Source organism: Pristiophorus japonicus, unplaced genomic scaffold (genome assembly GCF_044704955.1).
Source record: "Pristiophorus japonicus isolate sPriJap1 unplaced genomic scaffold, sPriJap1.hap1 HAP1_SCAFFOLD_81, whole genome shotgun sequence".
NCBI classification, from domain to species: domain Eukaryota; kingdom Metazoa; phylum Chordata; class Chondrichthyes; family Pristiophoridae; genus Pristiophorus; species Pristiophorus japonicus.
Genome location: NW_027254729.1, coordinates 581,424 through 606,068, shown reverse-complemented (window position 1 = coordinate 606,068; position 24,645 = coordinate 581,424). Strand labels below are relative to the sequence as shown.

The 24,645-nt window shown below is 44.7% G+C and overlaps 1 protein-coding gene and 1 pseudogene across 1 annotated transcript; both read left to right on the top strand.

The window, feature by feature from the left end:
• Window positions 1–24,645, top strand: part of LOC139257140 (zinc finger protein 585A-like) — a 1,288,295-nt pseudogene that overhangs the window by 1,004,521 nt on the left and 259,129 nt on the right.
• LOC139257137 (probable G-protein coupled receptor 139) lies at window positions 3,739–11,625 on the top strand. Its single transcript, XM_070874409.1, has 2 exons — window positions 3,739–3,802; window positions 10,715–11,625. Exons 1-2 carry the CDS (start codon window positions 3,739–3,741, stop codon window positions 11,623–11,625), a joined length of 975 nt encoding a protein of 324 aa, XP_070730510.1.

Sequence of the window (24,645 nt, the reverse complement as noted above, 5' to 3'; positions counted from 1 at the left end):
CCTTGCTTCTCCCCGGTCCGTACGTGGAATGGTTCTGTGGTGGATGCGTTGATCGGGAGCACGGCTAGCATTCCGTCCAGCAGAAGGCGGAGTATCGTGACAAACCTTTATGTGCAGCCGAATCTGAGGAGGACGCTCCATAATCCCTCATGGTTGACAGAATTGGCGGCTTTCATGAGATCAAAAAAATGCCATGTACAAGTGTTGGTGATATTCACTTCATTTCTCTTGTATCTGCCGCGTTGTGAAGATCATATCCATTGTGCCAATTACTGGGCGGAATCCGCAATGCGACTCTGGGAGGAGTTCCTCAGCCACAGGGAGAAGGTGGTTGAGGAGAATTCTTGCGATTACTTTGCTTTTTGTCGAGAGCAGCGACATTCCTCTGTAGTCGGACTCGTCAGCTTTCTTTATGATCATCACAATTAAACTTAGTCTGAGATCTCCTGGTGTGATCTCCTTGTTCCATATAAGACAGATGAGGTCATGAATCCTTACCTGTAGTGCTTCACCGCCAAGCTTCAGTACTTCCGAGGGCATTCCATCTGCTCCTGAGGCCTTGTTGTTTTTAGTTGCCGGATGGCCTTTTCAAAATCGTGCCGAACTGCGATTGTGTCAACGAGGTGATGGGTAGCATGCTGTGGGATGCAGTCAAGGCCACTCACGTCATGGACACATTGTTGGTGCCGAAGATCCTCGAAGTGTTCCTTCCAGTGGCAACTGAAAGCCTCACTGTCCTTGATGAGCACCTCTCCGTTCTTGACTTTCAGTGGAATACGACCTTGTGTCATAGGTTCTACTGCACTGAAATATCCACCCACGTCGTGTTTGTCGGCTAGATGCTAGATTTCCTGCGCTATTACTTATCTATTAGTTGGAGTTTCTTTATTACATTCACGTTCTCTATTCGTATGAGGTTCTATAATATTTTGAGGGGCTTTATTAGTTTGAGTTTCTCGAAAAGTTTGCGGTGTATTATTTTAGATGGCTGTATTTGTTTGAGGTTCTCATATTGGTTTCAGTTTCTCTCATTGTTTGAGGGACTATATTAGTTGGAGTTTCTCTAAATGGTTGGAAGTGTTGTACCATTTTACGCTTCTTTATTTATTTGAGATTCTGTATATATTTGAGGGTTTTTATCAGTTTGAGGGGCTGTGGTATTTTGAGGTTCTCCAGTAGTTTGCGGTTATTTATTAGTTTGAGGATCTTTATTGTTTTAGGGGCTGTATCTGTTTCACATTCTCTATTAGTTCTCGGGGCTGTATTAGTGTATAGGCTGATTTATCGGAAATGTTGTGTTAATTTCAATGGCTGTATGAATATAACTTGCTGTGTGTGGTGGAGTTTTAGTTTTAAGGTCCTCCATTAGTTTGAGGTTCTCTATTAGCTTGACGTTCTCTATTAGTTTTAGGGTCTGCATGAATTAGAGGTTCTCTATTAGTTTGAGGTCCTGTCGTGGTTGGAGATTCTCTATTAATTTGCGTTGCTCTATCAGTTTGATGGGCTGTAATATTTTGGGCTTCTCTGTAAGTTATATGTTCTCAATTAGTTTGAATTTCTCTATTAGTTTGAGGTTATCTAATAGTTTAAGGATCTATATTTCTTTGATGGGCTGCATTAGTTTAAGGGGCTGTATTAGTTTCAGTTCTTGTATTAGTTTGAGGTTCTCTATTACTTTGAGGAAATATATTAATTTGAGATCCTCGAAAAGTTTGATTTGTTGTATTATTTTAAGGAGCTGTATTTGTCTTAGGTCCTCTATAGGTATTAGGAAATCTACTAATTTGTGGTTGTTTACTCGTTTGGGATCTGTATTAGTTTGAGGGACTGTATTAGTTTGGGTCGCTGTATTAGTTTGAGGGACTGTATTAGTTTGGGTCGCTGTATTAGTTTGAGGGACTGTATTAATTTGAGAGACTGTATTAGATTCAGGGTCTGTATTAGTTTGAGGAGTGTTATTAGTTTGAGGGACTGTATTAGTTTGAGGGACTATATTAGCTTGAGGGACTGTATTAGTTTGAGGGGCTGTATTAGTTTGAGGGTCTGTTTCATTTTGAGGGACTGTATTAGTTGGAGGTACTGTATTAGCTTGAGAGTCTGTATTAGGTTGAGGGGCTGTATTAGTTTGAGTGTCTGTATTAGTTTGAGGGTCTGTATTAGTTTGAGTCGCTGTATTAGTTTGAGGGACTATATTAGTTTGAGCGACTGCATTAGCTTCAGGGTCTGTATTAGTTTGAGAGGCTGTATTAGTTTGAGGGTCTGTATGAGTTTGAGGGTCTGTATTAGTTTAAGGGACTGTATTAGTTAGAGTTTCTTAATTAGTTTGAATAGTTGGATTATTTTGAGCGTCCCGATTAGTTTGAGGTTCTCTATTGGTTTGAGTAGATTATTCTGTGGGTCCCTATTAGTTTGAGTTTGCTTGTTTCAGTTTCTATCTTGGTTTGAATTTCAATATTAGTATGCGTTTCATTAATAGTTTGAGTCTCTCTATTAGTTTGAGGGTCTGTATTAGTTTTAGTTTCTTTGTTATGTTGAGGGTATGTATTACTTTGAGGTTCTCTATAGATTTTTTAAGTTAGTTTGACGTTCTTGATTAGTTTGAGGTTCTCTTACTTTGAGGTTCTCTTTTAGTTTGAGGTTATCTTTTAATTTGAGGGTTTGTATTAGATTTAGTTTTAGTTTGAAGTACTTTGTAATATTAAAGGATTGTTTTCGTTTGAGGTTCTCTTGGTTTGAGAGGCTGTACTAGTTTGAGATTCTCAATCACTTTGATGTGCTGCATTATTTTGAATGTCTGTATGATGAGAAGTGCTGTATTAGTTTGCATTGTTTTTGCTGTATCAGTTTGAGGTGCTGTATTACTTTTAGGTAAGCTACGAGTATGAGGCACCGCATGTATATGAGGTGCTGTATGGGTATGAGAGGTTTAATAAATATGAGTACCTGTATTAGTTTGAGGACGATCATTGACATTCCCCATTTTAATTGTTTGACTGGATTTCCCTCGTTAAAGAGATCAGCCACTTCCGAGACTGCACTTGAACAGCATTGAGGAGGACATTCTAACATTTGTAATTTAACTACTGAATGCCTTCATTTAAAAGGGCAGCCACGACCCCCTTTGTAGTACACAAGACCTGAGAGAGATACTCCAACATCGGGAAAGTAACTACTGAATAGCTACAGTTAAAGAAAGCAGCCACATCACAGAAAGCAGGAGAACAGCCCTGAGACTCTAAAATTGTGAATGTAATTACTGAATAGCTGCAGTTAAAGAAGACAGCCACATCACAGAGTGCAGTAGACCAGCCCTCAGGGCCATACATTAACATTGGGAATGTAATTACTGAATGACCACAGCAGAGTAAATAAAATCACCCAAAACAATATGCGATCTCCAGTTTGGCCTGATGGTTTTTGAAACAACAATCCAATTGCTGGGACGAGACAGCTGGAAACTTTCATGAGTTAATTAATGTGAGCAGAATTGTCCAGTCTTTGGGGTTTCCAATTTGAATTTCTGCAGTAAATATATTCGTTCACTAGAGGGAGTTAAATCGGCTGTTGTAATCTGTTTGTTCAAGTTTTAAAAATAACTGTTTTGATCGATGTTGCAACCTCAATGTCCCCGTGGAGAGACTGCAGGGTATAACTTAAAGGCGCTGGAATTGTACCGCCTCAAAGTATAAATCAGGGAGATTGCCTGCAGCACGAAGAGGCACATCGTTTCACAAGGAAATGCTTCCAATTCGATATGCCGAGAAAATATGCTACACATTCATTGCCATCATTGGTGTTCCTGGTGAGTGACTAAAGCCATTGAAGTAGTGCAAATCTGTGTTTGAGCTGGTCTCTTGTTTTGCCCTTTCACTGATAATGTTACATCCTTGACTTGTGCTCACGGGTATACAGATACCTGATCGGTGATATCACTCCGTTCAGAAAAATGGCCTGAATAACCACTGTGGCTTGATTCAGTTGCTCCATCTAAACATAAACTTGTGTTTGTAACTAACAGGATGATTGAATTATCAAGCTATTGTCTTTCGTCGAATATTGTGTACTTATGAAACAGTCCTTACTCCGCGCAACTATCTGAGAGAAGGTATTAGTTGGAGTGTCTGTCACTGTCAGATTTACTGAGTGTGAGTCACTACCGGGCATGGATCATGATACCCCAGTGACAATGTATTACAGGGAGTGTCTGTCACTGTACGATGTACTGAGTGTTGATCACTAACCGGTGTGGAGCATTGTATCCCAGTGACCATGTATTACTGGGAGTTTCTATCACTGTAGGATATACTGAGCGTGGGTCACTAATCGGTGTGGAATACCGTACCTCAGTAACCATGTATTACTGGGAGTGTCTGTCACTGTAGAATGTAATGAGTGTGGGTCACTAACCGGTGTGGAACACTGTATCACAGTGACCATGTAGAACTGGGAGTGTCTTTCACTGTAGATGTGTACTCACTAATGGTCACTACCCGGTGTGGAACACTGGGCCCCAGTGACCATGTAGTAGTGGGCGTGTCTGTCACTGTAGGATATACTGTGTGTGGGTCACTAACCGGTGTGGAACACGGTATCGCAGAGACCATATATTACCGGGAGTGTCTGTCACTGTAGGATATACTCACTGTGGGTCACTAACCGTTGTGGAACACCATACCCCAGTGACCATGTGTTACTGGGCGTGTCTGTCACTGTAGGATATACTGAGTGTGGGTCCCTAACAGGTGTGGAACACCGTATCCCAGGGACCATATATTACTGGGCGTGTCTGTCACTGTAGGATTTACTGAGTGTGAGTCACTAACTGGCTCGGAACATTTTAACCGAGTTACCATGTATAAGTTGGAGTGTCTGTCACTTTATGATTTACTGAGTGTGAGTCACTACCCGGCGTGGAACATCATACCCCAGTGAACATTTATTACTGGGAGTGTTGTTCACTGTAGAACTGTACCGACTGTTGGTCACTAACCTGTGTGGCCCACCGTTCCCGAGTCACCATGTATTACTGGGAGTGTGTGTCACTGTAGGATATATTGAGTGTGGGTCACTGACCGTTGTGGAACACCGTACACCAGTGACCATGTATTATCGAGAGTGTGTTTCACTGTCGGATATACTGAGTATGGGTCATTAACTAGAGTGAAACATCGTACCCCATTGACCATGTATTACTGGGCATATCTGTCTCTGTAGGATATACTGAGTGGGGGTCACTAACCGGTCTGGAACACTGTACCCCAGTGACCTTGTATTACTGGAAGTGTATGTCACTGTAGGATATACTGCGTGTGGGTCACTAAACGGTCTGGAACAATGTACCCCAGTGACCATGTATTACTGGGAGTGTGTGTCACTGTAGGATATACTGAGTGTGGGTCAGGAACCGGTGTGGAACAACGTACGCCAGTGACCATGTATTACTGGGAGTGTGTGCTGCTGGAGGATGTACTGAGTGTGGGCCATTAACGAGAGTGAAACACAATACCCCAGTGACCATGTATTAGTGGGAGTGTGTGTCACTGTACGTAACACTGAGAGTTGGTCACTAACCGTTGTGGAACACCGTGCCCCAGTGACAATGTGTTACTAGGAGAGTCTGTCATTGTATCATCTACTGACTGTGGGTGACGATTCAGTGTGGAACACTGTACACCAGTGACCATGTATTACTGGGAGTGTGTGTCACTGTCGGATAGACTGAGCGTGGGTCACGAACCAGTGTGGAACACCGTACCCCAGTAACCATTTATTAGTCGGAGTTTCTGTCACTGTCGGATGTACTGAGTGTGGTTCATAGAAACATAAAAACATAGAAAATAGGTGCAGGAGTAGGCCATTCGGCCCTTCTAGCCTGCACCGCCATTCAATGAGTTAATGGCTGAACATGCAACTTCAGAACCCCATTCCTGCTTTCTCGCCATAGCCCTTGTTCCACCTAGTTGTAAGGACTTCATCTAGCTCCTTTTTGAATATATTTTGTGAATTGGCCTCAACAACGTTCTGTGGTAGAGCATTCCACAGGTTCACCACTCTCTGGGTGAAGAAGTATCTCCTCATCTCGGTCCTAAATGGCTTAAGCCTTATCCTTATTACTTCTCCTGCCTCTTCTGAGGCGCACGCTCGGAATCGAGAATGATTCGATTCCACACTAAAACTTAGGTCCCAGAGGGCTGAAGAGTCCAATGCATGACTTGTATTCTCTGTCACAGGTGAGGCAGACGGTGGTTGAACGAACGGGAGTGTGAGGTGCCTGGGTTGCTGCGTCCTACTTCCGCGATCTACGCTTGGCTTCAGTTTGCTCTCGGCAACTTTACTCGAGGTGCTCTGCGCCATGCGGATGCTTTGCCTCCAATTTGCCTTGGCTTGGGCCAGGGATTGCCAGGTGTAGGTGGGGATGTTCCATTTCTTCAAGTAGGTTTTGAATGTGTCATGGTGCGTTTCCTCTGCCCACATGTGGCTCGCTTTCAATAACGAATTACCGGGTGGAGCGTTTGCTTTTTGAATCTCATGTCAGGCATGCCGACGATGTGGCCCGCCCAACGGAGCTGATTGACTTTGGTTAATGCTTCGATGCTGGGGATGTTGGCCTGACCGATAACACTGATGTTGTTGCGCCACTCCGGCCAATTAATTTGCAGGAAATTGCGGAGGCAGCGTTGGTACTTCTCTCGTGCTTTGAGGTGCCTGTTGTAAATATTCCATTAGTTTGAAGCTTATAGGAGGGCGGGTATCACTACTGCCCGGTAGACCATGAGCTTGGTCCAGGGTTTAAGGTCCTGGTCTCCAAACACTTCCTTCTTCAGGTGTCCGAAGGCTGCACTGACACACTGAAGGCAGTGTTGGACTTTGCCATCAAAGTCTGCCCTTGTTGACAGTGAGCTCCCGAGGTATGGAAAATGTCCAGTATATTGCCCAGTAAGCCCATGCTCCCCTGAAACTCAGAGCGGATGTCGAGTTTCCCTGCCCCTATCCCCGCTGATACAATCTGAGGGCTGCATTTACAAGATAATTCACTCACCATTCACACTGGAAGTCCTCTCGCCCTCACCGGCTTTGGGCTGGGAATGAAAACCCTTGCAGGTTGCTGATCCTGATCCTGACCCCAGTGCACTGCCCTTGCTGAAAGTACAAGTGCTGGACCTCTGGTCTGAACAATGTTCTATCCCAACACTCCAAAATGCCGGTGTGGGAACTCGGAAGGTGTCTAGCTATGCTGTCTTTTCTTGGGATACAGGGAAGCTTCGTTGTTCCAATTCTACTCCTGTCCTCTCCTTCACATATTTTTCAGGTTCATTGATGACTGTCTTCGCGCAATGTCATTTTCCAGCCATGAACTGGAAAATTTCCTAACTCGCACAAAGTCATGATCACCTCACCCCTATGTTTACTGACCTACATTGGCTCCCGGTTAAAGAACGCCACGATTTTGAAAATTCTCATCCTTGTTTACACATCTCTCCATAGCTTTGCAGCTCCCTACCTCTGTAAACTTTTTCAGACTCACAACCCCTCAAGATAGCTCCGCTCTTCAAATGCTGCCCTCTCGAACATCCCTCATTATACTGCTGAACCATCGGTGACCTTACCTTCATTTGTTTGGGACCTAAACTCTGGAATCCCTCCCTGAACCTCTCCACATCTCTAACCAACTTTCCATTTTAAAGATATCCTGAAAATCAACCCTTTTAGCAAGCTTTTGGTAATATGCCTTAATTTATTATTTTCTGTCGGTGTCATATGTATCTGTGTTGTCCTGCTTTGAGGCGCCTTGCGAAGTTTAACTAGGTTAAACCTGCGATATATATAAAAGTAATTGTTATTATTATTAATAAAAATATTAATTATTATAAATATTATTATTAATAATTAAAATTAGAATTATAATTATATTTACGTGATCAACCTTGCTTATAATTTGCGCCACTCTCTCTCCTTCTCATGCTCCGTCTGTCACTTCCCTTCCTGTCTGCAACATCTCTAAGTGCATTTCCGAGGATCGGCTCTCTACCAATATCTATCAGACTGCGGCCGATTCTGACAGCTACCTTGATTATATGACCTCTCACCTAGCTTGCTGGAAGGACTCTATTATACTCTCCAAATGTCGCTGCCTACGTTCCATCTGTTCCGAAGAAGCCACCTCCCACACTAGTGTTTACAGCATGTCTTCCTTTTTCTGAGCTGAGGATATCGATCCTCTGTGGTCATGATCCTGTGAGTCAGTAACCTAGCGTGGAGTGGGTAGGAGAGGAGGGGCGAAGCAGAGTCATGGAGACAGTTACCGTTGAGTCAATACTTCGGGCTGAGAGGCTACAGTGGTGGGATGGTTCCCCATTCCACACACCCTCTGGTTGATTATCTTCCTGCAGTTACCATGCCCTGTCAGAGAATTTTCACCAGGCTGGTTCCTGAGATGAATGTGTTGACTTATGAGGAAAGGATGAGCAGGTTGAGCATATATTGGTTGGAGTTTAGAAGAATGCGCGGTGATGTTATTGAAACGTATAAGATTCTGAGGTGGCTCGACAGGGTAGATGCAGAGAGGGTGTTTCCCCTCATGGGGGAATCTAGAACTTGAGGATAGAGTTAAAGTATGTTCCTGATGTTGGGGAAGTCCAGAACGAGGCGATATAGTCTCAGGATCAGGGATAGGCCATTTAGGACCAAGATGAGGAGAAACCTCTTCACTCAGACAGTTGTTAACCTGAGTAATTCCCTCCCGCAGAGAGTCGTTGATGCAGTTCATTGGATATATTTAAGAGGGTGTTAGGTATGGCCCTTACGCTGAAGGGACCAAGGGGTCTGGAGGGAAAGCAGGACAGGGGTTCTGAGGGAATGATCAGCCATGATCATATTGAATCGTGGTGCAGGCTCGAAGGGCCGAATGGCCTAATCCTGCACCTATATACTATGTTTCTATGGACAGGGTCGTCAATCCAATTTCCCGCATTTATCCTCAGCCGAAGATTCCCCACCACTGTGGTGGACAAGGCACACCGCAGTGTTAATCCAATTTGCTGCCTTACTTTCATCGCCCCTGAGCGTCCCTGCTAGAACCATGATAGGGTCCCGATGTCCTCACCTTGGTCTCAACCAACCCCCATATTCATTTGCTGTCCCTTCCTTCTTAGTCCCACCACCAGACATATCCCCTTTCAGCATTCCCAATAGATCAGTCCCTCCACGACAACCTGAACCACTCCTGAATCGCCCCCAACAGTTCTCCCCAATACCGGACCTTCCTGTCAAAACCTAGGAGATGCAACACCTGCCCTTTCACCTCCATTCATTCCATCGTCCAGGCCCTTCAATCTGAAACAGTAATAGACTTGTATTTCCTCCAATGTAGTATACTGTATTCGCTGTTCACGATGCTGTCTCCTGTAGATTGCGGAGGATTAAACAGAGATTGTGTGATTACATTCCTGAACTTCTCCATTGTGTTTGAAAACGTGTCTCTCTCCCTCTCTCTGTCTCAAACTGCCCCGCTCACTTACCCCTTCAATTCTACATCCCACTCCCAGTCTGACATCTCCATCTTCCACAGTCTAAAATGTTCCCCTTTGTAACTCAATGGGGAACAGCACCACATGTTTTCATTATCCATTTATTGCAAGCCGGCCATAAAACTGAGATGAAAGTTTTCAGATCAATACTACCGCTCCCGTTTCCTCAGACAGCATGTGCTGGTAATGAAGGATGTCTTCAGTAGAGCCACTTGGAATGGAGGAGGTGTGAGCTGGTGTTTGGGACCACCTTTCGGTGTACGGCAGGCGGGCAGGTCCGCACCCCTTGGATCTACTTACCTTTCTCCACCACATTCCTGGGCCATGGGAGCCTTCTGATCTTTGCCAGATTTACCTTGCTCCCTACAAAGTTCCACCGCCCCACTCTGTAATGCTGCTCTATCCACTTACATCTGCTCTGGACCTTTTTCCTGTTCCTTTAGTTGTCCCATTTGTCTTACACCATCATCCATTTTGTAGTTGAATCACTCCTGCCCACCATCCCATCAACTTTGTTCTTTCCCCCACCGACCACAACTTTCTCTGCCTCTGCCATTGCCTTAAAACTGTTCATCTCTCGCGGATTCCAGTATTGAAGAAAGATTATCACCTGAAACGTTAACTCTGTTTCTCTCTCCACAGATGCTGCCTGACATACTGAGAGTTTTTAGCTTACTCTGTATTTTATCAGATTTACAACCGTTTGTATGGGGGTAGTCTAAGCAGAGGGAGAGCGTGTGGAGCCTTGGGAAAGGCACACCTGGATCTCTTGGCCCACAACCAGGGCCCTGAAGGCACTTCCATTGTCCCCGAAACTGTCCTCGGCTCACTTTAAATGCCCGGTATCCCGAGGCCTGGGAAACACAGCCGACCACAGTTAAATCGTAAAATAAGTTAAACCCGTAAAATAGTTTAAACCAGAAGCTGCCATCCCCATTAATACATTTATATTGCCACCCGCCCGCTGGGATGGCTCGGCTTCCCTCCCACTGCCCCGTCTCTGCTAAACTGGGAAGCAGCGGGTTGGAGGTAGGTTGGGTTGGGATGATATACTTCACATGTTAACCCCTGACCCGACGTACACCCGGCTGTTTTTGTGCTAAATGACAGGCCTTACTGTCTGGGCTCAGTCACCGACAATGTGTGACCATTAATTGACCGTCTCTTTTCCCTTCTGTTTATTACAGTGAATTTAGTGGCGATTATGAACCTGTCCCGGGGAAAGTGCGGGCTGTCCACCTGCACCACTCGCTACCTGGTGGCCATGGCAGCGGCGGATCTACTGGTGGTCATCACTGACGTCATACTGTGGAAGATCAGTTGGTATTATTTCCCGGGATCTTTCCTGGATATCACCCCTGTGTGTACTGTTATGTATGTCCTGGCCCGTGCAGCCACAGACTGCTCTGTCTGGTTCACCGTCACTTTCACCTTTGATCGATTTGTGGCCATTTGTTGGCAGAAGCTGAAAACCAAATATTGCACCGGGAGAACTGCGGCTGTGGTTCTGGCCACAAGCTGCATTCTGCTCTGTTCAAAAAACATTCCCTTCTACTTTACATTAGAACCTGGATATATAATCGACAATGTTCTGTGGTACTGTGTCCCAATCCCAGCCTATTTTTCTGAGCCCAGATGGGTGGGATTTGACTGGTTTGATATGGTTTTAACCCCACTGCTCCCATTCGCTGTAATTTTGTTGCTCAACGCACTGACAGTCAGACACATTTTAGTGGCCAGTCGAGTCATTAAAAGACTGAAGGGTGAGAGCAAGGGGGGGAATGGCAGTGATCCAGAAATGGAGAGCAGGAGGAAGTCTGTCATTTTACTCTTCACCATATCCGGCAGCTTCATACTGCTGTGGCTGATAATTGTTATATATTTATTTTATTATAGCATTACAGGAATAAATCCCAGTGATTACAGTGATTCTTTATATCAATTTACAGACGTCGGATTTATGCTGCGGAATTTAAGTTGCTGTAGAAACACATTTATTTACGGGGTGACCCAGTCCAAGTTCAGAGAGCAGTTGAAGAGCGCGGTGAAATATCCAGTTACATCAATTGTACAATTAATTAATAAACAGAACGACTGACCGCAGCCCAGATGCAGGTCCCAGTGTTTGCAGTCCAGGAATGTAATATTTAGCAGCAGAATCCCTTCCATTGAATTACACCAGGAATGGCTGGTGATCTGATCATACACCTGGCGGCGGGGCAAGCACTGTGTGTCGGACACGGCAATATTTCTGATTGAAAATTCCCACATGGTCTTTTGGGAAAGTACCACACGAGCATTCTCTCTGAACTCTTCTGCAACGGGTCACTGCAGCTATTTAGTGTAACTAGACATTGCATCTTTCAGATTGAAAGGCTCGACAATAGGTAGGTAGGAAGGGCTGAGCTCCAGTTCAGTGGGTTATATTATATAGAATATAGAGCAGAGAATCAGGCTATTTGGCCCAACCAGTGTGTGCTGGTGAGTATGCTTAGCACTAGATTAGAAAGTAAGTAACTGAATGAGGCAGAGGTGCACTGTATGACGTGCCAGACTGAGCAGGAGGTCCAGAGCATACTCACAGTTCATTTACAGGGAGAAGTGGTCTTACATCGACTTACCAAGCACACCTGCCTTCGGAAACTGCGTTTCCACAAAGTGGTTATCACTGAAATATAAACATAAGAACATAAGAACATAAGATTTAGGAACAGGAGTAGGCCATCTAGCCCCTCGAGCCTGCTCCGCCATTCAACAAGATCATGGCTGATCTGGCCGTGGACTCAGCTCCACTTACTCGCCTGCTCCCCGTAACCCTTAATTCCTTTATTGATTAAAAATCTATCTATCTGTGATTTGAATACACTCAATGAGCTAGCCTCAATTGCTTCCCTGGGCAGAGATTTCCACAGATTCACAACCCTCTGGGAGAAGATATTTCCTCTCAACTCGGTTTTAAATTGGCTCCCCCGTATTTTGAGGCTGTGCCCCCTAGTTCTAGTCTCCCCAACCAGTGGAAACAACCTCTCTGCCTCTATCTTGTCTATCCCTTTCATTATTTAAAATGTTTCTCGAAGATCACCCATCATCCTTCTGAACTCCAACGAGTAAAGACGCAGTCTACTCAATCTATCATCATAAGGTAACCACCTCATCTCCAGAATCAGCCTAGTGAATCGTCACTATAACCCCGCCAAGGCTTGTATATCCTTCCTTCAGAAAGGTGACCAAAACTGCGCGCAGTACTCCAGGTGCGGCCTCACCAAAACCCTGTACAGTTGCAAACTAACTTTTTGGGATTGATGCACAAGGACCCTCAGGTCCCTCTGCACCGCAGCATAATGTAATTTCTCCCCATTCAAATAATATTCCCGTTTACTGTTTTTTTTTCCAAGGTGGATGACCTCACATTTTCCGAAATTGTATTCGATCTGCCAAATCTTAGCCCATTCGCTTAACCTATCTAAATCTCTTTGCAGCCTCTCTTTGTCCGCTTTCCCACTATTCTTTGTGTCATCTGCAAATGTTGTTACACTACAATCTGTCCCATCTTCCATGTCATCTATGTATATTGTAAACAGTTGTGGTCCCAGCACCGATCCCTGTATCACACCACCAACCACCGATTTCAGACCTGAGAAGGATCCATTTATCCCGACTCTCTGCGTTCTGTTCGGCAGTTAGTCACTTACTAGGAACACCAATGACGGCAAAGATCATGAAGCATATTCGCAGGGCATATTGAATTGGAAGCATTTTCTGCGTGAAACGATGTGCCCATTTGTGCTGCAGGCAATCTCCCTGAATTATACTCTGATGCGGTACAATTCCAGCGCCTTTAAGTTATACCCTGGGGGCTCTCCACGGGGACATTGAGGGTGCAACATCGCTCAAAACAGTTATTGTTAAAACTTGAACAAACAGATTACGACAGCCAATTTATGTCCCTGTTGTGATTCAAATTTGAAACTGCAAAGACTGGACAATTCTGCTCACATTAATTAACAAATGAACGTTTCCAGCTGTATTCTCCCAGCAATTTGGTTGTTGTTTCAAAAACCATCAGGCCAAACTGGAGATCGCATATAGTTTCTGGTAATATCTTTTGCACTGCTGTGTTCATTCAGAAATTACATTCTCATTGTTAGAGTTTCCCTCTCAGGGCTGCTCTACTGCACTCTGTGATGTGGCTGCCTTATTTAACTCTAGCTATTCAGTAATTACATTCCCAATGTTCGAGTTTCCCTCTCAGGGCTGCTCTACTACACTCTGTGATGTGGCTGCCTTCTTTAACTGTAGCTATTCAGTAATTACATTCCCAATGTTCGAGTTTCCCTCTCAGGGCTGCTGTACTACAATGGGGGTCGTGGCTGCACCTTTTAATGCAGGCATTCAGTGCATAAATTACAAATGATAGAAAGTCCTTCTCAAGGCTGTTTTCGTGCGGTCTCGGAAATGACTGATCTCTTTAACTTTGGAAATCCAGTTAACCAATTAAAGTGATGAATTTCTATGATAGTTCTGAAACTAATATAGGCCCTCATATTCATTAAGCCTCTCATATCCATACAGCACCTCATACACATGCGGTGCCTTATGCTCGCAGATTACCTAAAAATAATACAGCACCACAAACTCATACAGCAAAAACAATGCAAACTAATACAGCATTTCTCATCATGCAGGCACTGAAAATAATACAGCACCTCAAACTAATAGAGAAACTCAAACTAGTACATCCCCACAAACCAAGAGAACCTCAAACTAACACAATCCTTTAATATTACAAAGTGCCTCAAACTAAAACTAAAACTAATACAACACCTCAAACTAAAAGATAACCTCAAACTAAAAGAGAACCTCAAAGTAATAATGAATCTGAAACTAATACAGACCCTCAAAAAAACCGAGACACTGAAACTATTAATGAAACTCATACTAATATTTAAATTCAAATTAAGAGTGAATCTGAAACTGATAAACTTAAACTAATAGGGAGCCTCAAAATAATCCACTCAAACTAATAGAGAAACTAATAGGGAGGATCAAATAAGCCAAATATTCAAGCGAAGAGAGAAAATAAAACTAATAGAGCCCCTCAAACTAATACTGTCCCTCAAACTAATACACTCTATCAACCTAATACAGACCCTCAAACAAATACAGTCCGTCAAATTAATACAGCCCCTCAAGCTAATATAGTTCCTCAAACTAATACAGCCCCTCAAACAAATATAGCCCCTCAAACTAATACAACCCATCAAACTAATACAGGCCGTCAACCTAATAGAGAACCTCAAACTCATCGTGAATCTCAAACTAATACAGAACCTCAAATTAATACATTCCCTCAACCTAATAAAGCCTCTCAAACTAATAGAGCCCCACAAACTAATACAGACCTTCAAACTAATAAGCCCCTCAACCTAATACAATCCCACAAACTAATACAATCCCTCAAACTAATACAGTCCATCAAACTAATACAGACCCTCAATCGAATACAGTCCATCAAACAAATACAGTCCCTCAAACTAATACAGCCCCTCAAACTAATACAGACCGTTAAACTAATAGAGAACCTCAAACTCATCGAGAAACTCAAACTAATACAGTCCCTCAATCTAATACAGTCCGTCAAGCTAATAGAGAACCTCAAACTAAACGTGAATCTCAATCTAATACAGACCCTCAAACTAATACAGTCCCTCAAACAAATACAGCCTCCCAAACTAATACAGACCCACAAACTTATATTGCCCCTCAAACTAATACAACCCCTCAAACTGATACAGACCGTTAAACTAATAGAGAACCTCAAACTCATCGAGCAACTTAAACTACTACAGTCCCTCAATCTAATACAGTCCGTCAAGCTAATAGAGAACCTCAAACTCAACGTGAATCTTAAACTAATACAGACCCTCAAACTAATACACACCCTCAAACAAATACAGCATCTCAAACTAATACAGCCCCACAAAATAATACAGCCCCTCAACATAATACAGTCCCACAAACTAATGCAATCCCTCAAACTAATACAGTCCATCAAACTAATACAGACCTTCAATCGAATACAGTCCATCAAACTAATACAGTCCCTCAAAATAATACAGCCCTCAATATAAAACAGTTCATCAAACTAATAGAGTCCCTCAAACTCATACAGCCCCTCAATCTTATACAGTCCATCAAACTAATACTGTCCCTCAAACTAATACAGCCCCTCAATCTAATACAGTCCCTCAAACTAATAGAGTCCCTCAAACTAATACAGACCCTCAAAATAATACAGCTGCTAAAACTAATCATGAACCTCAAATTAATAGATGTACTTCTTACTGTAGTGGACCTTGGACAAACACAGCCGTTTAAAATAATGCAAGAATATAAACTTTTCCAGAAGCTCAACTTAATATATTTCCTCAAAATAATAGAGAAGCTCAAACTAATGCAACCGCTGAAGCTATTGGCGAACTCAACATAATAGAAAACCTCAAACTAATAGAGAACATCTAATTAATGCAGACCATTAAACTAATAGTAAACCTCAAAATAATACAATAAATAGACAACGTCAAACAAACAGAGAACCTCAAGCTAATAGAGGACCTAAACCCAATACTGCAACTCTACCACACACGGAAAGTTATATTCATACAGCCATTGAAACTCACACAGCATTTCCGATAAAACTCTCTATCAAAATAATACAGCCCTTTGAACTAATAGAGAAAGTGAAACAAATACAACCGCTAAAACAATAAAGATCCTCAAAATAATAAATTACCGCAAACTACTAGAGAACCTCAAAATACTACAGCCCATGAAACTGATACCCTCAAATTAATATAGAATCTCAAATAAATACAGCAGCGTAAAATAAGATACAATTTCCACCATTTATCGAAACTCAAGCTAATATACAACCTCAAACTATGAAAGGAACTCAACCAATATGAGAACTTCAAACAAATACAGCCACCTAAAATAATACACCTCAAACTATTAGAGAAACTGAATCTAATACAGCCCTTCAAATTAATACAGCCCCTCAAACTATTATAGACCCTCATACTAATAGAGAACGTGAATGTAATAAAGAAACTACCACTCATAGATAATTAATAGCGCAGGAGATTTAGCATCTAGCCGACAATCACAAAGTGGGTGGATTTTTCATTGGAGTAGAACCGGTGGCCCAATGTCTTATTCCACGGAAAGCCAAGAACAGAGAACTGCTCTTCAAGGACAGTGAGGCTGCCGGTGCTGGCTGGAAAGAACACTTCGAGGATCTTCGCAACAAAGAATCCGACTTCGACGTGAGTGTCCTTGACTTCATCCCACAGCATGCTACCCATCACCTCATTTGCACAATCACAGCTCGGCACGAGTTTGCAAAGCCCTTCCGACAACTAAAAACAACAAGGCCTCAGGAGCAGAATGAATCCCATTGGAAGTATTGAAGCTTGGCTGCGAAGCACGAATGGCACGTATTCATGACCTTATCTGGAAGGAGGAGATCATGCCAGGAGATCACGGAGTAGATTTAATTGCGATGATCTTGAAGAAAGGTGACGAGTCTGACTGCGGTAAGGATTGAGGAATCTCGCTGCTCTCAACCAAAGGCAAAGTCATCGCAAGAATTCTGCTCAACCACCTTCTCCCTGTTGCTGAAGAGCTCCTCCCAGTTTCGCAATGTGGATTCCGCCCACTAATTGGCAAAATGGATATCATCTTCACCACGCGGCAGATACTAGAGAAATGCAGCGAATAGCACCAATACTTGAACATGGCATATTTTAAACTCACGAAACCCTCCAACGCTGTCAACCATGAGGGTTTATGGAGCGACTTCCTCAGATTCGGCTGCACTTCACGGTTTGTCACCATGCTCCACCTTCTGCAGGATGAAATGTAAGCTGTGCTCCCGGTCAAGGCATCCACCACAGAACCATTCCACATATGGACCAGTGACAAGCAAGGGTGTATCATCGCACGATGAAGGGAAGGACGCAACAGCCAAGTTCATGGCACCGTGGGTGGCTCTGCTTCACAGGAGGGCAGGAAAAAGAGTGGCAGAGCGATAGTGATAGGGGATTTGATTGTAAGGTGAATAGATATTCGTTTCTGCGGTCGCAACCGAGACTCCAGGATGGTATGTTGTCTCCCTGGTGCAAGGATCAAAGATGTCTCGGAGCGACTGCAGGGCATTCTGAAGAGGGAGGGTGAAAAGCTTGTTGTCGTGGTACACATAGGTACCAATGATATAGGTACAAAACGGGATGAGGTCCTACAAAACGAATTTAGGGAGCTCGGATCAAATTAAAAAGTAGGTCCTCAAAGGTAATAATCTCAGGATTGCTACCAGTGACACGTGGTAGTCAGTGTTGGAATCGCAGGATAGCTCAGATTAATCCGTGGCTTGAGGAGTGGTGCAAGAGGGAGCGATTCAAATTCCTGGACTACTGGAACCGGTTCTGGAGGAGGTGGGACATGTACAAATCGGATGGTCTGCACCTGGGCAGGACCGGAACCAATGTCATGGGGGGAGTGTTTGCTCGTGCTGTTGAGGAGGGGTTAAACTAATATGGCAGGGGAATGGAGACCCAAGCAGGGATTCAGAGGGAAGTAAAATGGGGGCTGAAGCAAAAGATAGAAAGGAGAAGAGCAAAAATAGAGGGCAGAGAAACCCAAGGCAAAAATAAAAAGGACCACATTACAGAACAATTCGAAATGGAAAAAGAGGGATAAAATGACAAGTCTGAAGGCTCAGTGCCTCAATGCGAGGAGTATTCAGAATAAGGTGGATGAATTAACTGCACAGGTAGCTCTTTATGATTATAACAGAATTGGGATCACGGAGACATGGCTCCAGGGTGACCAAGGCTGGGAACTCAACATCCAGGGGTATTCAACATTCAGGAAGCACAGACAGAAAGGAAAGGGAGGTGGAATGGCGTTGCTTGTTAAAGAGAAAATAATCGGAATATTAAGAAAGGACATTAACTTGATTGATGTGGAATCTGTATAGTTATAGCTACGGAATACCAAAGGACAGAAAACGCGAGTGAGAGTTGTGTCCAGACAACCAAACAGTAGTAACGAGGTTGGAGATGGCATCAAACAAGAAATTAGGGATGTTTGCAATAAAGGTACGGCAGTTATTATGGGCGGCTTTAATCTACAGATTGATTGGGCTAACCAAACTGGTAGCAATGCGGTGGAGGAGGAATTGGAGTGTATTAGTGATGGCCTTAGAGACCAATATGTCGAGGAATCATCTGGAGAGCTGGCCAACCTAGACTGGGTGTTGTGTAATGAGAGAGGGCTAATCAGTAATCTTGTTGTGCGAGGCCCCCCTGGAAGGGTGACAACAATATGGTAGAATTATTTTTAAGATGGAGAGTGAAATGTTAATTCATAGACGAGGGTCCTGAAATTAAGGAAATGTTACTTCGATGGTATGAGACGTGGATTAGCTAGGATTGACTGGCAAATGATACTTAAAGGGTTGACAGTGGATACGCAATGGCAGACATTTATAGATTAAATGGATGAACTTCAACAATTGTACATCCCTGTCTGGAGTAAAAATATCGGGGAAGGTAGAAAACCGTGGCTAACAAGGGAAATTAGAGATACTGTTATTTCCAAGGAAGAGGCATATTAATTGGCGAGAATAACCATTAAACCTGAGGACTGGGTGAAATTTAGAATTCATCAGAGGACAAAGGGTTTAATTAGGGGTATTACAATAGTGTATGAGAGGAAGCTTGATGGGAATATAAAAACTGACTGCAAAAGCTTCTATAGATGCGTGGAGAGAAAAAAGATTGGTGGCGACCAACGTAGGCCTTTTGCAGACAGAATCAGATAGAAACATAGAAACATAGAAAATAGGTGCAGGAGCAGGCCATTCAGCCCTTCTAACCTGCACCGCCATTCAATGAGTTCATGGGTGAACATGAAACTTCAGTACCCCCTTCCTGCTTTCTCGCTATAACCCTTGATCCCCCGAGTAGTAAGGACTTCATCTAACTCCCTTTTGAATATATTTAGTTAATTGGCCTCAACTACTTTCTGTGGTAGAGAATTCCACAGGTTCACCACTCTCTGGGTGAAGAAGTTTCTCCTCATCTCGGTCCTCAATGGCTTACCCCTTATCCTCAGACTGTGACCCCTGGTTCTGGACTTCCCCAACATTGGGAACATTCTTCCTGCATCTAACCTGTCTAAACCCGTCAGAATTTTAAACGTTTCTATGAGGTCCCCTCTCATTCTAATTAAGTTCTAATGGGGAACAAAGAAATTATAGAGCAATTGAACAAAAACTTTCGATCTGTCTCCACTAACGAAGACGCAAATAACCTTCCAGAAATACTAGTGTTTCGAGGGTCTAGTGAAAAGGAGGAAGGGAAGGAAATCCTTATTATTCAGGAAATTGTGTTAGGGAATTTGATCGGATTGTAGGCCTATAAATCACCAGGGCCTGATAGGCTGCATCCCAGAGTAATAAAGGAAGTGGCACTCGAAATAGTGGATGCATTGGTGATCATTTTTCAATATTCCATTGACTCTGGATCAGTTTCTATGAATTGGAGGGTAGCTAATGCAACACCACTTTTTAAAATAGGAGGGAGAGAGAAAACGTGTAATCATAGATCGGTTTGTCAAACATCGGTGTTGGGGAAAATGTTGGAATCAATTATTAATGATGAAATAGCAGCCGCTCTGGAAATAGTGGCAGAATCGGTCCTAGTCAGCATGGAATTATGAAAGGGAAATCATGCTTGATAAATCTTCTAGAATGTTTTTAGGATGTAATTAGTAGAGTGGAAAAGGGAGAACCAGTGGATGTGGTGTATTTGGACTTTCAAAAGGCTTTTGACAATGTCCCACACAAGAAACTAGCGTGTAAAATTAAATCACATTGTATTGGGGGTAATGTATTGGCGTGGATAGACAACAAGTTGGCAGACTGGAAGGAACGAGTCAGAATAAACGGGTCCTTTTCAGAAATGCAGGCAGTGCCCAGTGGCGTGCCGGAGGTTTCAGTGCTGGGACACGTGCCTTTTACAATGTAAATCAATGATTGAGATGAAGGAATTGAATGTAATATCTCCAAGTTTGCAGATGACACTAAGCTGGGTGGCGGTGTGAGCTGTCAGGATGATGCGAAGAGACTGCAGGGAGATTTGGACAGGTTAATTGAGTGGGTAAATGCATGGCAGATGCAGTATAATGTGAATAAATGTGAGGTTATCCACTTCGGTGGCAAAAACAAGAAGACGGAATATTATCTGAATGGTGACAGATTAGGAAAAGGGGAGGTCGAACGTGACCTGGGTGTCGTGGTACATCAGTCATTGAAGTTTGGCATGCAGGTACAGCAGGCGGTGAAGAGGCAAATGGCATGTTGGCCTTCAAAGCGAGGGGATTTGAGTAGAGGAGCAGGAAGGTCTTACTGCAGTTGTACAGGAGCTTGTTGAGGACACACCTGGAATATTGTCTTCTGTTTTGGTCCCCTATATCAGCAAGGATTTTCTTGCTTTTGAGGGAGTACAGCGAAATTTCACCAGATTGATTCCTGCGATTGCAGGACTGACATATGAGGATCAACTGGGCTTGTATCCACTGGAGTTTTGAAAAATAGGAACATAGAAACATAGAAACTTAGAAAATAGGTGCAGGATTAGGCCATTCGGCTCTTCGAGCCTGCACCGCCATTCAATAAGTTCATGGCTGAACATGCAACTTCAGTACCCCAGTCCTGCTTTCTCATCATACCCCTTGATCCCTCGAGTAGTAAGGACTCCATCGAACTCCTTTTTGAATATATTTAGTGAATTGGCATCAACAAGTTTCTGTGGTAGAGAATTCATAGGTTCACCTCTCTCTGGGTGAAGAAGTTTCTCCTCATCTCGGTCCTAAATGGCAGACCCCTTATCCTTCGACTGTGACCGCTGGTTCTGGACTTCCCCAACATTGGGAACATTCCTCCTGCATCTAACCTGTCTAAACCCGTCAGAATTTTAAACGTTTCTATGAGATCCCCTCTCATTCTTCTGAACTCCAGTGAATATAAGCCCAGTTGATCCAGTCTTTCTTTATCAGTCAGTCCCGCCATCCCGGGAATCAGTCTGATGAACCTTCGCTGCACTCCCTCAATAGCAAGAATGTCCTTCCTCAAGTTAGGAGACTAGAATTGTGCACAATACTCCAGGTGTGGCATCACCAAGGCCCTGTACAACTGTAGTAACACCTCCCTGCCCCTGTACTCAAATCCACTCGCTATGAAGGCCAACATGCCATTTGCTTTCTTAACAGCCTGCTGTACCTGCATGCCAACCTTCAATGACTGATGTACCATGAAACCCAGGTTTCGTTGCACCTCCCCTTTTCCTAACAGTCCCCATTCAGATAATAGTCTAACTCTCTGTTTTGTACCAACAAAGTGGATAAGCTCACATTTATCCACCTTATAATTCATCTGCCATGCATTTTCCCGCTCTCCTAACCTATCCAAGTCACTCTGCAGCCTCATAGCATCCTCCTCGCAGCTCACACTGTCACCCAACCTAGTGTCATCCACAAATTTGTAGATACTACATTTAATCCCCTCGTCTAAATCATTAATGTACAATGTAAACAGCTGGAGCCCCAGCACTGATCCCTGCGGTACCCCACTAGTCACTGCCTGCCATTCTGAAAAGTACCCATTTACTCCGACTCTTTGCTTCCTGTCTGACAACTAGTTCTCAATCCCCGTCAGCACAATACCGCCAATTCCATGTGCTTTAAGTTTGCACATTAATCTCTTGTATTGTTAATAGCTGGGGCCGCAGCACAGATCCCTGCGGTACCCCACTAGTCACTGCCTGCCATTCTGAAAAGCACCCCTTTACTCCGACTCTTTGCTTCCATCTGATAACCAGTTCTCAATCCCCGTCAGCACATTACCCCCAATCCCATGTGCTTTAACTTTGCACATTAATTATGATTTCAGACCCATGTTGTTACAAAACGTATTTTCTTGCAGGTAACCTTGCCGCAGATAGCTTCACCATTAAACACTGCGGAGTAAACGTAAACCCCAACAGTCCAGAGACTGAAAATATGTCTGTTGCGATGTCCACGTCAACTGAGTTGAACTCCGGTGTCAAAGGAAACTCTGCTCAAGTTCAGGCAGATACTCCGCTCAAGTTCAGGCAGCCCTTTGAATGAGAGAGCTGTGATTGAAAAACGCCAGCCACACTGCTGTCGTTGGTTCAGAAAAGTTACACCCATTCTGGGCGTTTTTTTCTGCAAGCAATATTGCGGGCGGGATGTGTGCGATGTGAGGGAAACTGAGAGCCGGCGATCTCCCAGGCGTTACTTCCCCCAAACGTGCTCTTTACAGAACTGATCCAGAGTGTGTGGAATGTGGGAAAATGATTGTCAATGCATCCGCTATTTCCAAGGCCACCTCCTTAAGTAGTCTGAGATGCAGTCCATCAGGCCCTGTGGATTTATGGGCATTCAACCCCATCAATTTCCCCAACACAATTTTCCGACTAATAAGGATTTCCCTCAGTTCCGCCTTCTTACTCGACCCTCTGACCCCTTTTATAGCCGGAAGGTTGTTTGTGTCCTCCTTAGTGAATACAGAACCAAAGGACTTATTCAATTGGTCTGCCCGCACTCCCTCACTCCCTCCCTGTCCTGGGGATTCTGATGCCCAAACTCCCTCGCTCCCAGCCCTGGAGATACAGAGACCTGCACTCCCTACCTCCCTCCCTGTCCTGGGGTACTGAGGCCCACACTCCATCCTTGCCTGCCCTGGAGGTATTGAGGCCCGCAATCACTCAAACTCTCGCCTCAGGGTACTGAGTCCCACACTCACTCCCTCCCTCCCTGCCCAGAGGGTACTGAGGCCCACTCTCACTCGCTCCCTCCCTCCCTGCCCTGGGGGTCCAGAGGCCCACACTCCCTCCTTCACTGTCGTGGGTGTACAGAAGCCCACAATCCCTGCTTTTATGGGGGTACTGAGGCCCACACTCCGTCCCTCTCTGCCCTGGGGGTAATGAGGCCCACACTGACTCCCTCCCTTCCCTGCGGGTCCTGAGGCCCACACTCACTCCCTCACTGCCGTGGTGGTACTGAGGTCCACACTCCTTCCCTATCTGGAGGTACTGAGGCCCAAAATCCGTCCCTCACTCCCTGCCCTGGGTGTACTGAGGCCCTCACTCCCACCATCCCTGCCCTGGGGGTACTGAGGCCCGCACACCCTCCCTACATACACTGGAGGTACTGAGGTCCAAACTCCCTTACTGCTCTGGGGGTCCTGAGGTGCACACTCCCTCCATCACTGCCTTGGGTGTACTGAGGGCCACACTCTATCCAATTCTGCCCTGGGGGTACTGAGGCCCACACTCCCTCCCTGCCGTGGGGGTACTAAGCACCACACTCACTCCCTCCCTCCCTGTCCTCGGGGTAGTGATGCCCACACACCCTCCTCACTGCTCCGGGGGTACTGAGGCCCACACTCCCTCTCTCCCTACCCTGGAGGTACTGAGGGCCACACTCCCTCCCTCTCTGTCCTGGGGTACTGAGGCCCACTCTAACTCCCTTTCTGCCCTGGAGGTACTGAGGCCCACACGCCCTCAAACTCTGACCTGTGGGTACTGATGCCCATATTGCCTGCCTCCCTGCCCAGGCACACCCTCCCTCCATGCCCTGGAGGTATTGAGGCCCACACTCCCTCCCTCCCTGCCCTGGGAGCACTGAGGCACACACTCCCTCCGTCCTGGCTCTAGGGGTACCGAGGCCCACACTCCCCACCTCGCTGCCTTTGGGGGTACTGTGGCACACACTCCCTCCCTATTTGGGGATACTGCGGCGCACACTCCCTCTCTCCCTGCCCTGGCGGTACTGAGGCCCTCACTTCTATCTTCGCTGCCCTGGAGGTACTGAGGCCCAAACTATCTCCCTACCTGCCCAGGGGTACTGATGCCCACACACCCTCCCTCACTGCCTTGGGGGTACTGATGCACACTCTCCCACCCTATCAGGGGGTGCTGAGGCTCACACTCCACTCCCTTACTTGGGGTACTGAGGCCCACACTCCCTCCCT

What these genes read in the sequence shown, in the direction of transcription:
- LOC139257137 (XM_070874409.1), top strand. Translation starts at nt 3,739, where the DNA reads ATGCTTCCAATTCGATATGCCGAGAAAATATGCTACACATTCATTGCC. An exon ending in TGCCATCATTGGTGTTCCTG is followed by an intron (nt 3,803 to 10,714) that starts GTGAGTGACTAA and finishes TGTTTATTACAG; the next exon opens with TGAATTTAGTGGCGATTATG.